General features: G+C 38.2%; 1 protein-coding gene across 5 annotated transcripts in view; it reads left to right on the forward strand.

Moving 5' to 3' along the window:
* Positions 1-12,230, forward strand: part of BTBD3 (BTB domain containing 3) — a 36,554-nt gene extending 24,324 nt beyond the window's left edge. For 2 of the 5 annotated variants that reach the window (XM_055373518.2, XM_055373519.2), the window contains exons 2-5: positions 3,086-3,909; positions 4,394-4,484; positions 5,027-5,145; positions 8,264-12,230. In XM_055373518.2, the coding sequence (XP_055229493.1) occupies positions 3,584-3,909; positions 4,394-4,484; positions 5,027-5,145; positions 8,264-9,296 (1,569 nt within the window). In that variant the 5' untranslated portion in view covers positions 3,086-3,583 and the 3' untranslated portion in view covers positions 9,297-12,230. Of the gene's footprint in view, positions 1-3,085; positions 3,910-4,393; positions 4,485-5,026; positions 5,146-8,263 lie in introns of those variants that run through there. The other 3 variants (XM_063702288.1, XM_031004878.3, XM_063702289.1) reach the window with 3 other exon arrangements.
* The last annotated feature ends 3,953 nt before the right edge of the window (positions 12,231-16,183 follow it).

Genomic DNA, 16,183 nt, shown 5'->3' on the forward strand with positions numbered 1-16,183 from the left:
AATAACCTAGACCAGTGTTTCTTAAACTGTGGTCATGAGATCAGTTGAATGGATTATGACCAACATTGAAAAGAAAAGAAGAAAGAAGAAAATAGAAAATATCAGAGTGTATATCATAACATGCTAAGAGTAGGTTTTGTTTTTTGAGCCATGTCTTTCCATTTGTATGCCTGTATGTGTGTTTATGTTTAGTACTAAGTCAGAATATAAAATGCATTTCTTACTGTGGATTGAGTGTAAAGTTTGAAAAACATTCATTCTGGGTGAATCTCTTCCATCTTATAGCTGAGGAAAACTGAGGCCCTTAAAGGCTAAATGATTTGTTCAAATACTCCCCTTTCTCTATTTTAAGTGGCCCAGCCAGGACTGAACTAGACTGATTGCTAATTTTACCATGCTACATTGCTAATTTGTTGAAATACAATTGTGAAGTAGACCATTTAAAAATACTAAGTGATTATCTGCTTCATAGTTGACATTTTTTAATTCTTTATTTTTCCTGCCGAAATCATCACTGTCATTATCTTTTAAAATAATTGGGGCTGGTGCTTCCTTTCCAGAGAATATCTTGGTCCCTCTCAGTTGGCTGTGTGCACACCTCAATCCTAGAATTTGACATTTGGGGCCTAATCAGAAGAATTTCAGAACAAGATGTGAGGGGTTGTTAAGTTTTTAATGTCCAAACTAAATTAAATTATTTTGAATTATTTTCAATTCACTTAATAGTTGAATGCAACATATGGCACCAGATGTTGGTACTGGATCATTGGGAAGACATCTAGTAGTCAGTAGTTGTCTATGTGAAGTTTTTTTCAACATTGAATACCATATGAAATGCAGATTCTGATCCAGAGTCTGGCTGAGATTCTGGGTTACTAACAGTCTCCCTGTAGATGCTGCTGCTGATCCTTCAACTACATTTTCAGTAGCAAGAACCTGCATTACTTGCCTTATTACCGTGGTAAGAAAAAGTAGCCGTCAGATAATTTTTCTGTCTTGATTTTAAACAGCCATGCTCATCAGTCCTTACATACATTGGAGTAATAATGCCCCTCTTTGTAGCACTGTTGTAGATGATTCAGATTTAGCACTACTTCATTTAACTAGTATTGTCAGAATTTTCTACAAAACTTATTTTTCTAAATAACTGATATCTTTAATTTTAGAAAACATGTTCTACAATATTGCATAATTCTCTTTCTCAAACTGTTACATCCACTTTACTTTTTTTCTTTAACTTAGTGGTGTAAGAGCCATGTTTTTTGGAGACTTCTTGGTGATGGGTATTGAGCCATATGCAAAATGAGTAAAGATCACAAACCCGTCTAAGTTCTTGTATCTGTGTTTGATGTTTTTTCTATTTTGTCTCTATCCAGCTACCAATTAATAGTATGTCTGCCTAAAAGCAGCTGGTTTCCCTTTCCATTCTAATTGATTACTTCTGACCTGAAAAGCCAGATACTAGATTTGTTAGAAATATTTATGAGATTAATCCCAGTCAGAAAGGCCTACCTGGCATGGGGGCTTTCCTGCAAGGAAGTGGTCAAGGAAGGCACTTGAGCAGGAGAGAAATCCTTTAGTGTTAACCCTATTCTGAATAATTAGGTCAATAGGAGCTTAGTTGTTTCTTCATGACTTTCTCTATGTGCTTTTTAAACTGGTTTCTAGATCCCTCTCTAACATTGTGTGTTAACGTGTGTATGAAGATGATTTGGAGGTATCTGTATGTGCGTGTTCTGCTGTTGAGAACATGATAATCATAATAAATAAGCAGTGCTTCAGGATCCATCTAAAATGGAGACAGGTAACTGCTACAGGCCCTGGTTCTCTTACAGAGGCTTTGCAAATGGTTTTAAGAATAATAATAACAACAATAAAGAGGATATTTCTTGGTTCAATTTAGTGTTCTAGGGATTTAAAGACTGATTTCTGGTAACTGCCTTTAGCAGATTATTAATTATAACAATAACAATCGTAACTCTTATTTGCTGAGCCCTCACTGTGTCAGCCAGTCATTATTCAGACAAATGTTACAACAAGGAGGGCTGTGGTCATGAAGGGTGCATTTGCCTGGGGGGTAGCAAATGGCTGCTGTGCTTTGAACAAATGAGAGTGATCCAAATAGATAGGGGTGAGATTAAATATTTTAATTAGTCCCTCTTTACAATAAATAAGCATGTGCAGAACCTATTGCAGGTGTTTTTGTTTTTTTTACTCACCAACGCTAGAAATGGTTGGAGGATTCACACCTACAAAAATCAAATGGTAGCTTATATTCTTCTAATTCAAAGCAGAGAGAACCTGTTTGCATTTTAACTAGGTGGAATCCGAACATTTATCATTTTGAATAGCCTTGTTATTTGTTCTGTCTTAGAAGTTGTGGATTATATTCTTTAAAATTAAGACAAGACTAAATGTAGCCTTAACAGTTAAGTTGAATTTTGAGATCCTGAACATGGCCCCATCTGAAATATTTTTAGTGAATTACAGCCTTTGAACATTGATCATCAGATTTGTTTTTATTTGAATCTTATTTTTACTTCTAGAGTTTATCTTATGCTTTAGTGTACTTAGGTGTACGGGTATAATCTTAATCTAATTAACAGTATTTTGTGACCTGAGACACCTGTCAAAGACCATTATAGAAGCTAGAAAACATTGGGAGGTAAACTGAACACATGGCCTCTGTTCTCTTCTTTAGCACTAGACTATGACTTGCACTAAAAAGAGGTTAAGAAAAAGAAAAATAACGTCCTTTGCCTTTAAAGTGTAATAAATGTATTTTGCTATTAATAGCCCTTTTCAGTTTATAGACTGGAGGATTTTGTTTTAAGTATTTGAAACTAAATGCTGCTGGGAAAAAGATTTTAGTAGAAATATAGATATCTGTCCCTACCCTTTGTTAATTGATCCTGCTTAACTGGGGACATAATGTATGTCTACTGAAGAGAAATCTGTGGGCATAAACTCCTCCCTTCTTGTTGTCAAATATATTTCATATGTTATTTATCTTGTTTAAATATACAGTAGACAAGAAAATGCAACTGCTGTTCCTTTAATATCAGAACTATGCGTGTTACAATAGGTGTCACTGTTTTGCTTGGTCCAATCATGATTGGTGACTTCAGCTATTGGCTCGGAGCACTGGCTGTCTGACTCCATCTGCAGGGCTGTAATACCTACTCTCCTCCGATCCATTCACCACACAACTTCAGCCGGCTGAACAGACTCACGCAGCTCCAGCCCATCTTGCTAACCTAATTCAGAAAACAAGTGCTACAGCTCTGTGCCTGTCATCTTTGCAGTGTAGCATTTTCAGGTGATCTAGGAAACAGTTATTTTTATGAGCAAATAGGAGAAACAGGAATCATGATGGGGATATATTTAACAGACCCGGTACTGGATAAAACTTAAAGCCAGTTTCTATTCAACATAGTGAAAAGGTCACCTTGCCTGGCTGAGAAAAGCAGCAAAATATCAGCTTTGTTGGTTTCAGTTAACCTCTTAGCCCGGGCTAATCTCTTTTCCTTGATGTTCAAACCAATTTGGGATATCTAACTCTAAAGAGAGACACACTGTACTCATGGTAGATGACAAGGAAAAGAACATGAAATGTCTCACCTTCTTCTTGATGCTTCCAGAGACGGTAAAGAACAGGTCCAAGAAAAGCTCAAAGAAAGCAAATACCAGCAGCAGCAGTAGCAACAGCAGCAAGTTGCCGCCAGTTTGTTATGAAATAATTACCTTGAAGACTAAAAAGAAGAAGATGGCTGCTGATATATTCCCCCGTAAAAAGCCAGCCAACTCCAGCAGCACCAGCGTCCAGCAGTACCACCAGCAGAATCTCAGTAACAACAACCTTATCCCGGCCCCAAACTGGCAGGGTCTTTATCCCACCATTAGAGAGAGGTAAGTGCCGCGCTAGTCTGTTTGCTTTAAAAGTTTTCCTGTGTTGAAGTTTCTGCTTTTGCAAAACCTGTAATGTATTTTAACACAAATCTGTTTCCTCTTTTCCCAGAAGCTTTTTATTGGTAATGGAAAATTGCCTTGTATCTTTTCCAAAACAGTACAGCTGTTTTCCTCTTAGATAAAAATGTTTTTGCAAGCTGTAACATTCAAGTGACAGGGTTGTCTATAAGCCATAGAAAATAGGAACCTTTTATTTGTCCTTAGCTTTATTAAAAGTTTGTATAACTTTTATTTTAAACTTTAGTTACTTCCCTTGTGTTTGCAGTGATTATGAACAGTTTAGTTAGAACCTTTATTTGTTGTTTTGCCTTGAAGTTACTGAACTGTTGCTTAGCTTGCAAGTCTTTTGTGGGTTTTGTATGTTGGGGAAGGGGATGTTAAAAATGCAGGCTGCTGTGAATTAATGAGTTGCCTCTGTTTATAGAAATGCGATGATGTTCAATAATGATTTGATGGCAGATGTACATTTTGTGGTTGGGCCACCAGGTGGGACTCAACGGTTGCCAGGACACAAAGTAAGCAACAGCTGCATGACCGGTTTAGTCCTGACGTTTACAAAGAGGGACCCTCTCCATAAGCCTGTAACTTGGTGTGGGCAGCTTGCCGATGTCAGGCAGTGCATGTTTCACTCGATTAGGGAGAGAGCGCACCCTCTCCAGAGGGCTTTGGCCACGCTTAATTTTTTCTTTGTTTCCTTCTATACTGCTTTATATCTCACATATCCCCTCTTAACTCTCCAGACATGGGAAGTTGTTGTGACAGGTCAGGAAAGTCGTATGTTTACCCTTCTCCTAGAAATTAGTTATGTAAGCTATTATTATATGTATTTAGTAATGAGGGGACATGTGCATTAATCTCTTAAAGCTTTGAAATAATTAGCAGCATGGTCTTATGTTTTCCATGGCAAGCTACCCTGTGTACCTTGGCTTTTTCAAAGCAGTAGATTTTAGGTACGCTATGTTTACTAAACCTGATTGCCTAGTGTTGTTTTTCTGCATTGATTTGCTGGAAATGCCTTCAATTTAGTGTATGAAATAAGATTTCCCTTTCTACACAGTATGTTTTAGCTGTTGGGAGCTCTGTGTTCCATGCGATGTTTTACGGAGAACTTGCAGAGGACAAAGATGAAATCCGTATACCAGATGTCGAACCTGCTGCTTTTCTCGCTATGCTGAAGTAAGCATCATTCGTGTGTTTGGAAAGAGTTTGTTTATGCTGTATTTGTACCCTGCTGGTTTCACAGTTAAATTTAAGTTCTGCATAACAGAAAAGAAGACTGATGAAGAAAGAGGGTGCTGCTTACCTTGTAAATGTTTTCGGAAAAGAACACTTTATCTTTCCGTGGAAAGCATATGGAATTATGCAGCATTTATAATCACACCTTGACGTAGAATTTGGGAGCAAGTGGCATGTATATTGATGATTTTTAACAATTTAAAATTAAAGACAAATAACTTTCTGGTATTAGCATTATTTAATAGAAGATGTTCTCTCTGAAAGCATTGTGTGTGAAAAAGTCTTTAAACAAATGTTTTTGCTTCACAATTTCAGAAGTTAAGTACCTTATTTAAGTAACACCAGTTGGGAGATTTCTGAGTATTCTAAGAGTTATTGTCTCCTAAGAGCAAATGAAAAACTTATCATCTGTTGAAATAATCTGATCTTTGTGTACACATACATATACATACTCATATAAAATCAGACACTCTCAAGGGTAAAAAGTACTTGCATTTGACATTACAAGGGAAATCTTAGAAAGATATGGATAGTCTCGTAGAGTTTCACGTGGATTTATACAGAAAAACTTTCATTGGTAATACAGAAGTATGAAACTTAAAGATACGTTATATATTTATAAAAAAGATAGTTTTCTGTCTGGTGGGTCTTCTGCAGGCACCGGTATATGTTAAACACGTTATAGAATCAGCTTCTTTATCATGTACGGTACTAGACAATGTGGTAGTCCACCAAGTGATCATAATCTAATTATTATTCTAAATAGTATTTATATGATTTTTCCTAATCTTTATTCTAGCACAGCAAAGTGTATTACTTTAAGGTTATCTGTTGCTCTAGGGATTTCAGTTCATTGGAATAAGTAAAATGTTTGTTGAAAAAAGTATTCAGTGGGTCAACAAGTTGGACAGTACTCCTACATATAGTTAAAATGTTGCCATACATTGTTTACTGTCTTCTGAAAAATAAGTATTATAGTTAGTTCTAGAACTTAAAAGTATTTAATTCATTATTCATCTTACAGTTTTGAAATATAATTGTCACTGACAAGAACTTTCACAGTAGAGGATAGGGAAATTAAAGGCAAGTAAGCATGTGAAGTACCAAAATGTAAACTAATCTGCTACTTTTAACGTTTGTAATCTTTTGGAGATATATGTACAGAATCCAGTTTTACCTGCAAGGATCCCCACTGCATGAAGTCAGCTTTGTATTTTTTACAGTGTTTTGTGTTGCTGAGGAGATTGCTAGCACTAGTTCAGCATTTTGTCTTCACTGCAGTCAAGTAGGATGTTGTATCATTCCTGATATATACATAATTAGGAAACATGAACAAGAATGGCAGAGAATTACATCTCACCTAAGTCATTTGATGAATCATTTGACAAGTATCTTTTCCCACAGATGCATTGCCTATAGTATATATTGATAAAGCTTTATAAAATTATACATGCAGTCCACAAAATGTGGTAAGATCAGAAATGAGTCAGGTGCCATTTGCTCTAGTGCTGTAGTTGTGAAAGTGGTGACCTGCTTCATCGAGTATGAGTAGCCAGTATTCCTGGGGTTGTCAGAAAAAGAGGACAGCTGCTCCCTTGACAGTTCCAGGGTAAGAGCTCAAAAGTGCTGACCATGCTCTAGGATCCTCCCCAGGGTCCTGGCTCACAGTCAGAGCATCACTGAGCCGCAGGTGTACTATCAAGTGGCCTTGCCATCAGCAGGTGACTTAGCCTATCAGAGAAGAGAAAGGTTCCTGTGAGCAAAAAGGCAGGTTTCATTTGTGATCGTGGACATTTTTCTCATTGCCATTCTTGTGTTTTTTTTACTTTCTTATAGAAGCTGTTGCTAATTTCTTAAGTTTTATGTGTTTCACTAAGGTGAAATACAATAACTAAAGGAAAACTCAAGATAAAGTAGCTGTAGACCTTAGGTAGAAGAGAAGCAGATGATGACTACCTTTACATGCCTCTTTGGGAGACTGCCACTGTCTCCCAAAAAGTGTATCCTGTGTTGAAGTGTTTTATATCCTGAAATAAGGACAGTTCACAGAAGCACAGGAATAATACATATTTAAGCTTTCCTACTTTGTCTTTTAATTAAATATATCTGGAAATAATGTAATCTTGAATTCTGAAGGTAGAAGGAATGTGTGGAGAAGGAAGAGTTTTGAGTTTAAAAAACAAAAACAAATAAAAAGTCTATTGGATTCTATGTAAAGTTAACTGGACGATAGCATTGCAGTCCATACTTTTGATAATCCATTGAACTTGGAACTATTTGGAAAATATTAATCTCAGGTTTTATTTTGTGTTTAGGAAAACTCCAAAAGCATGAAGATGCAATAATTGCTCTTAAAACATAACGAGGCCGGGCGCAGTGGCTCACGCCTGTAATCCCAGCACTTTGGGAGGCCGAGGCGGGTGGATCACGAGGTCAGGAGATCGAGACCATCCTGGCTAACACAGTGAAACCCCGTCTCTACTAAAAATACAAAAAATTAGCCGGGCGCGGTGGCGGGCGCCTGTAGTCCCAGCTACTCAGGAGGCTGAGGCAGGAGAATGGCATGAACCCGGGAGGCGCAGCTTGCAGTGAGCCGAGATAGAGCCACTGCACTCCAGCCTGGGTGAAAGACCAAGACTCTGTCTCAAAAAAAAAAAAAAAAAAACAAAACATAACGAGACTGTTCTTGGTTAAATATAATGTAGTATATATAATAGAATTTTGCTATTTTTTTGTAATGTTGACTATTCAATATGCAGTTGTTTTTCAGTTTCAATAGCTTCTGTTTTGTTGAGATGACACTGAATGCAGCTTATAAAATAGAGGCTAGAATGGTAGCACAAAGTTAATATCTTTAATTATACAAACTTTACTACTGGGTTAAAATATTAATAATTTATTAATATGTTTCAAATATTCCTTTACTCTGCAAATATGTTTGTATTAACTGTCACATAAGATGATGTTCTCAGAAAAAACTTGAAAGTGGTTGTATCTTTTCTTGCTGGATGTACTCATTTTGTGAAAATTCCACTTACATGTTATGTGCTTTTTACAGATATATCTATTGTGATGAAATTGACTTGGCTGCTGACACAGTGCTGGCCACACTTTATGCTGCCAAAAAGTACATTGTCCCTCACCTTGCCAGAGCCTGTGTTAATTTCCTGGAGACCAGCCTGAGTGCCAAGAATGCCTGTGTGCTCCTCTCCCAGAGCTGCCTGTTCGAGGAGCCAGACCTGACCCAGCGTTGCTGGGAGGTGATTGATGCCCAGGCTGAGTTAGCTCTCAAGTCTGAGGGATTCTGCGATATTGACTTCCAGACACTAGAAAGTATTCTCCGTAGGGAAACTCTGAATGCCAAAGAAATTGTGGTTTTTGAGGCAGCTCTCAACTGGGCTGAAGTGGAATGCCAACGACAAGATCTGGCGTTGAGCATTGAAAATAAACGCAAGGTTCTAGGAAAGGCACTTTACTTGATCCGCATACCCACAATGGCCCTCGATGATTTTGCAAATGGTGCTGCACAGTCCGGGGTATTAACTCTCAATGAGACCAACGACATCTTCCTCTGGTATACTGCAGCCAAAAAGCCTGAGCTTCAGTTTGTGAGTAAAGCCCGTAAGGGCCTTGTCCCCCAGCGCTGTCACCGTTTCCAGTCGTGTGCCTATCGAAGCAACCAATGGCGCTATCGTGGTCGCTGTGACAGCATCCAGTTTGCAGTTGATAAAAGAGTGTTCATTGCTGGCTTTGGGCTGTATGGCTCCAGCTGTGGTTCTGCAGAATACAGTGCCAAGATTGAACTTAAGCGGCAGGGCGTTGTCCTGGGGCAGAACTTGAGCAAGTACTTCTCAGATGGGTCCAGCAATACCTTTCCCGTATGGTTTGAATACCCAGTGCAGATCGAGCCAGACACCTTCTACACAGCCAGTGTGATACTGGATGGCAATGAACTCAGCTACTTTGGACAAGAAGGCATGACAGAAGTTCAGTGTGGCAAAGTGACTGTCCAGTTTCAGTGCTCCTCAGATAGCACCAATGGCACTGGGGTACAGGGAGGGCAGATCCCTGAACTTATATTCTATGCTTGAAAACTCACTTCCTGAAGCAGCTTGAGCTCCACAGTGCACATCTGGTTCCAACTTGCTTGATGCTTAGCTCATCTGCAAATATGTGATCAGTGCCGGTAATTTGTAATGAATGAAGCGGTAGGCAGGTTCTAATTTCTTTTAACCTTTTAATTATGTACAGGCAAAAATGCAGCATTCCGCTTTTAACTATCTGCTTAAAAGAGCTAACGTTCTTATTAAGGCTTTGTGGTTTTTAGAGTTGCATCTGTGAACCTGGGGAGATTATGTGCTTTCCCAAGCGTTCCACCACCCTCTCAGTTTTGTCCCTCTGAAGATAGTTTTGGATCACCTTGAATTTCCTTTTGGACGTTATTTGATGAACAGAAATAAAGTGATAACAAGAGTTATTTTTAAACAGAACTCCTCTTAACCCCCAAAACAGATAGACCTCAGTGTACAATTTTGAAAGAAGTTTTGCCTTGTAATGAGTAATAATTTAGAAAGTAGACAGTGGTTGTGTTTGGCTCTTGTTTTATTCCTTTTACATTTGTTGCTTCTGGGATTTAAAAAATTACTAAGTTCATAAGATTGTTAGGTATTAAACATTTCAGAGTATCAATGTAAAACTGGAAAATAAGGAACTGGGGGCATTTGTTTAGGCCATGACTTCTACAAGCAGATTTATTTTCTTTTAGTTTAGAAGACAAAAAATTTCAATACAGATACTTCTTTTAGAAGTAAATTTTTAGATTTTATTGTCAGTAGAAAAAAGTTAAACTCCTACTAATTTAAACTTAAGACAGTTTAAAAGGGAAGCCTGAAAAAGACTCATACTACAAATAATTTAATTGATGGCATATAAGAATATGCAGTTTGAAAAAGCCAAACTCTTCTCTCCACTTAGCTTTTGATCCCCACTGTTTGCTTATTTGTATAAGTCAGACTGTGTAGAATTTCTATTTTCTTTTTCCCCATTAAAAGAGGACCAAACAATTCTTTATACAAATGGAGTAGCAACTAGTTTTGTAGCACTACATTTAATGTAATGAGATACCTTTGTTCATTTTTTTAAATTTGAAATATACTTTACCTGATCCACTTTGATTGTATACTATATTCTTTGTTAATTTTAATTTTGTCCTGTTCCTAGACTGCTAGAATCTGGCCCCTGGCCATCTTAAAGTGCCAACATATGCCTGCAGGGTTTATAAAAAATGGCCTGGAGTGACACATTTTATTATACCTAATATTCATTGCATCAGTATCACATCTAGCTCCCTTACTTGTCCACAGATAATGTAAACAAAGGAGGGAAAAGCTTATTAAATTCTCCTTCGCTGCTGGCTTGTGCTAGTTTAGTGCCTGTGTCCCTGGCAGTGTCCAGTGTGTTCACTTCCAGTTGAAGTATCCATGTGTTTCTGGGCAGCTTTTCTGCTCAGTGTGATCCTGAGATGGCTTCCCCGCCGCCACCCAGAGTGTGGTCCTTGGCCGCCTCCTGCTCCTGCTCTGCAAGCCCGAAACTGGCTTGTCTGGAGCCAGGAGTTAGTCCTGGGGTGTGTGTGTGCCTGCGCACCCATGCGCATGCAAGTGTGTTTGCCAGCTCAGGAGCTGTCTCCTCTCTACCTGGCTAGTAAGAGATGGGACAGTAATGGTCCTCCTGCTGGCCCCAGCAAGGCCCATGAGTGACTGCTCTGACGTATTCACTGTGCCTCTGGGCCACTTCTTACCCTGTAGATGTGGGCTTGTTGCCTTCAGCCGGCTTCCCTGAGGGAGGAGAACACTGGATTATTGGAAATGTTTTAATCACTCTTGCCATTACCTACATCTATTAGCATAGATGATGAAAAGCTGTTACTGGTGATTATAGATGAGTATTTCCAGGACAACATTCTAAAAGTACAATTATTTCTTATTTGGGAGATTACAGGTAGTTTGGCAAAGCATTGATGTACAAAGGTACATTTTCAATTAAAAAGCATACTTCTACAAAAGATTTGGTTTTTAAATTATGGTTACACATTTCAGTAACTCATAGCTACTGTGCAAATTGGTAGACCTTATAAGAAGGCACTTGTTTGTAAGCCAGAGAAGAAACTTTAATTGCATCCTATCAGATTGTTGAGGTGGGTGTGATAGTCTTCAGGTGCAGTGCGTTCATTCACTAACACTCCCTGTCAGTGCCCATGTTTGCTAGCTGCCTCCATGTGACTAGTGAGCTGCTGGTGAAAGTCGTGTGAAATCCTGTACACTGTGTATAGAATAATGTAATTTTATGTTAATTGTTATTACTTTAAAACATATCTACCATCTGATTGGCTGGTACCGAGAGCTGTGGGTAAAATTTGAAAATTGTATTTAGAATAAGAAATTTTACATTTTAAACCCTATTGTCCTTTATGCATTTTCAATGAAATGGAATGAAGGCTAATATGCTTGCTTTATTTTCTTTTGTAATCTTGGATTTTGTAGCTTTTAAAACTAGAAACCATTGTTCTAACAAAGCAGGCAACTCTATTCTATAAACACAACTTTATTAAGCAGAATACACTGTAGATGCTTTTCCCCAACGTATCTGGCTGGCAGTCTTTGTCGTTGTTCATTCTGGGGATAAAGGGGAACTAGGCTAGCAGTTCTAATATGACATTCTTTAAGCATATCTTAAAATAGTATTTAAGTAAATGGTCTAATTTCTACATAATTATTGCACTGAACTGTCTTTTTTGTTTATTAAGGTGTTTAAATAAGCTCAGCTAATTCAAGACACTGTAGCCACTTGTGCATCAGTGTGCTTGAATTTAGTAGCTTACAGCATTATTTATGAAGGAAAAAATACATAAATATGAAGTACCTCATGTTGAATGTTATTGTACTGTATTTTTAATGTAACAGTGCAGATCTTGTTAGACACATGAATGTGTATAATCATGTTAAATGCAAATAAAACTAGTTCATAGATTTGTTTTCCTTAGTGTTTTTGTCACACCCTTGAAATAGTCAAAAATTCATTCTGGCACTTTTGATGCCCACTACGTTTTGCAGAGATGGTTTCGCAGAGGCATTTGTTAGCTAAGTGTTCAGATATCTTTGATCCCTAAAGAAGTAAAAATTTGAGGCAAAAGGATAACAGAACAATGAATGTGTTAATCACTTGCATTGTTCAAAGCCTGACTGTTAATGAGAGGGAATGAATGGATGCATTTATATTTCTATTATGGAATTCGTGGTTGGCCAGTATTCTGAAGCTATAGTTGCTCAAATGTCTGGATCTTCCTGTACTAAGTGGGGGTGTTGATACTGAATGACATCTGGCTTCTGATATGACCAATGCTGCTTTTTCCTTTGTTACAGTAGCTTAAGTCTAGGAATTTAAAAAATGGCACGTAAGAATTTTGAATATAGTTTTTATGTGCTCAACTAGTTTTCCATTGTATTTCTTTATATCAAGTATTTATATACACACATCCACATAATCATACATAATTATGAACATACACTTCTTTTTTCTGCAGTTTCTGATGCTTTTCTACTGCAGTTTAGTGTGAAACCCTGTATATTTGCTTAACCGCTTCATCTACTCGGGATTCAGTTTCCATAACATACTTGCCCAGAGGAGTTTTGGAATTACTCCAAAGAACAAAGGCACTGGAACTCCCCACTCTCATCAGTTTAATCACAGTTACAACCTGAGTTGTAAGATCTTTAATCCCGGAATGCCTTAGCCATTATCTCATCTTTGTTGCCACTTAATCCATATATGTTTATTTTCATTATTCCAAGACAATTGGGAACGATCCTCCTTCATTGTTGGGACTTGGGATCTACATGTCGAGGAAAGTACACTGTCTTCCCAGTCGACTCTATAACTTGCCTGTGAAAGCCACGGGCTTACACTTGGAAGAAAACAGGAAGGAGAAAAGCATTTCTGAGGACCTAAACGGTATAAAATGTGGAGGCCAGAACAAGCAAGTTGCCCTGAAAACCTGTGGTTAAGTGTTTATTAGAGCAGGATTTTGAGTGCCTTTGAGGTGCTTCAGTGAAGATGAACACACTTTGTGGATTCCTCGTTAGTACATTTCAACATTTTTATGGAGCCATTTACATTTATTGACCAACTATTCCCTTTGCTCTACGCTTCCCTTATCCTCTTCTTTTCAGAGTATGTGTTCTAAAAACTAATACCAGGGAAAATTTCCAAAAATAGTTTCTTCATTTATTTCCATAACCAACATAAACACTGGTGAAAAGTTTCTCAACTAAGAAATTGCCAGGTAGGTGAGATGGAAATACCTGTGAAGAAGAAGTGAAGACTGTGGCCGACCCTGCCGCACTTCAAGCAGTGTAAGGCACTAGCAGCTACAGATTGGTCTCCGGACAATGTTTGGGTATACTTTCCGAACTTGGGCATCTTCCCCTGTTGCCTCTTAAACTTTTTTGAGATGTGAAGGGCAGTAGGGAAAGTGTAATTCCTATTTTTGCCGACCCTAACTATCCTCATGATCATTGTTTACATGCCCATCTACTTCAGTGTCCAGTGGACAGCAGTTTTACTAGCAGATGCTGCTGTTTTATGCTCTGCCATCTAAAAAGTCCCTAACCTCAAGACAGGTAGTGAGACAAAACAACCCACTCTTTGTCAAACCTGTACTTTAAATACATCTGTATGTAGGACATAATAAAAGTTATCTATTAGACTACTAGCCCTTAAACACTACTCTTAAGATCTCTCTTTAAGCTGTTGGTAGTAATCAGAGTGGGCATGTGCTCAAAGTTACTATGAGGATGCTGTCCTTTTTCACTTCATGTGACAACAGTACGTAAAGTTACTTCAAATTAAGACATTTTTGTTTTTATGACTGGTGGGCAGTTTTATATTTAATAAACTCCTTTGATTTCAATGGTTTTAGAGTAAAATTACACCTGAAAGAAATTAAAGATACGTCATACTAGTGGCCTCCATGTTAGCTTTGACATGGAGTGCTGCAGCAAATCAGTGAGCAGCCTGAAGTATGAAGACTTCTGTGAGAAACAAGGAAAGTCTATAAAATATTTTGATATGTAGCAGCCTTTACTGTGGCTATACAATATGAAGTTTCTTCCCTAAACTATGTTCGAAAAGTCAAAAGAAAGATAGTGACTAGGGAAGCACAAATAATCTTTCAAAGCTTGAAGCAGAGGGTACATTCTGTTATACTGTAGAATATGTAAAAATGTGCTTTTGAGAGACATTCTAGCTGTCTTAGGGAATTTTCATTTTTGTGCTTGTCTTAAACAGTACTAAACTTTAAATTATTTCAGCACCCCTTATAATTGTGTTGATACAGTGCATTGAACGGTAATCAATTCAAAATTAAAGGCTGTCGTAGATCTTCAGTCTTCAAGAAAAAGTCCAAGAACATTTGGAGGCATTAATGGACTGAAGAATATATTGTTTTTTTTGCATAATTGAGTTCCCTAGAAGAGACAGAAGGTTTAATGAATCATTCAAGGGATTAACCCACCATTCATTCATTCACCAATCATTTATTGATCTTTTGCTTCATCCCCGGCAGTCACAGAGATGCCGGAGGGTCAGAGACCAGTAAGAGGTGATGTGGCTTGCCTTGGGGTAGAACAGTACGTTTCCCAGAGGAAATGATGCTTAAGTTGGATTGTAAAGGATGCACTAGAATGATCTTTGTGAAGACTGGTGATGCAAATTGTCATGAGGGGAAAGAGGGGGATGAAGGGAATTCTGGAAGAGGAAATATCAGTGGGGACAGAATGGCAGACAGCTTAATACAGTTCAGTAAAGGGAACCTGTGGAAGAATGAGGCCACCTACTGTGTGCCAGGTTTGGAGTAGGATGATCAGCTGGGCAGAGGCGTGAAGTAAGCGCTTCGTGTATTAGGCTAAATTATCTGGCTTTTATCCACAAAATAAATCAGTGACATAGAGATTTGAGTTACAGAAAACAACAGTTTTGTGTTTTAGAAACAGCCTTGGGAACAGTATGCTGGATCAGACTGGAGGAAAGAGGCGCAGTTCGGGCTGAGAGATCCATGCCAATGCCAGTGAAGGCCAGAGGGGCCAGGGATGGAAAGAAGGATGGAGGTCTTAGAAGTGTGGAGGGGAGATCCCCAGGGTGCCGTGGGCTTTTCAATATCCAGTCAGAAAGGGGCTTGCTGAAGTGGGATGCAACCTCTTGCCTTACATTTATCCTATGGAGAGGGAAGGCAAACAGTTTTTTCTCTACCATCCTCTGTAGATAGTTGGTATAGAGATATCCACCCTTGATTGTATCTTTACAATCTTTTAGGAAGAAGGTAAAACACGAGTCGACAGGGTAGAGGTTAGTAGCCCAAATCCTAGAGCCAGACCATGGCCTGGTTTTGACCATGGCTCTAACCGCAGGTGACATTGGAGAAGTTACTTCACCTCTCTGAGCCTCAGTTCCCTCAAGAATGATGGCAGTAACAATAGTGACTTCCTCAAAATGGTCATTATGACCATGAAATACATTATTTCTAAAGCACTGACAATAGTACCTGGCAAAGAGGAAGTGCCACATAAATGTTCATTAAGTGAAAAAATGTTAAAAGCCACAGATTAAACCCATGCATTTGCCTCATTTGCATTTATGAGAACCAGTTTACTTATAGTTTATACCTACTTTTAACAATTTGGATCAATGCAGACAATTAAAAAGTGATTTTGTTGCTTTTTTAAATTACTGTGGTCAATAGGGAGAATATAAAGCTACAGAGAGCTGGGTTATTGAGGAATTCTCATACTCTAACGAAACTTCTTATAAATATTTCAATTTTGTCATGTTAATGAGAGATAGAAATGATTTATTCTGATTAGATGGATTCTAGCACATCAGACAGCTTCTCTGCTAGAGAATTGTGTAGGATTTCTCAGAAAATTAC

The sequence above is a fragment of the Gorilla gorilla genome, chromosome 21, assembly GCF_029281585.2.
Source record: "Gorilla gorilla gorilla isolate KB3781 chromosome 21, NHGRI_mGorGor1-v2.1_pri, whole genome shotgun sequence".
Taxonomy (NCBI): domain Eukaryota; kingdom Metazoa; phylum Chordata; class Mammalia; order Primates; family Hominidae; genus Gorilla; species Gorilla gorilla.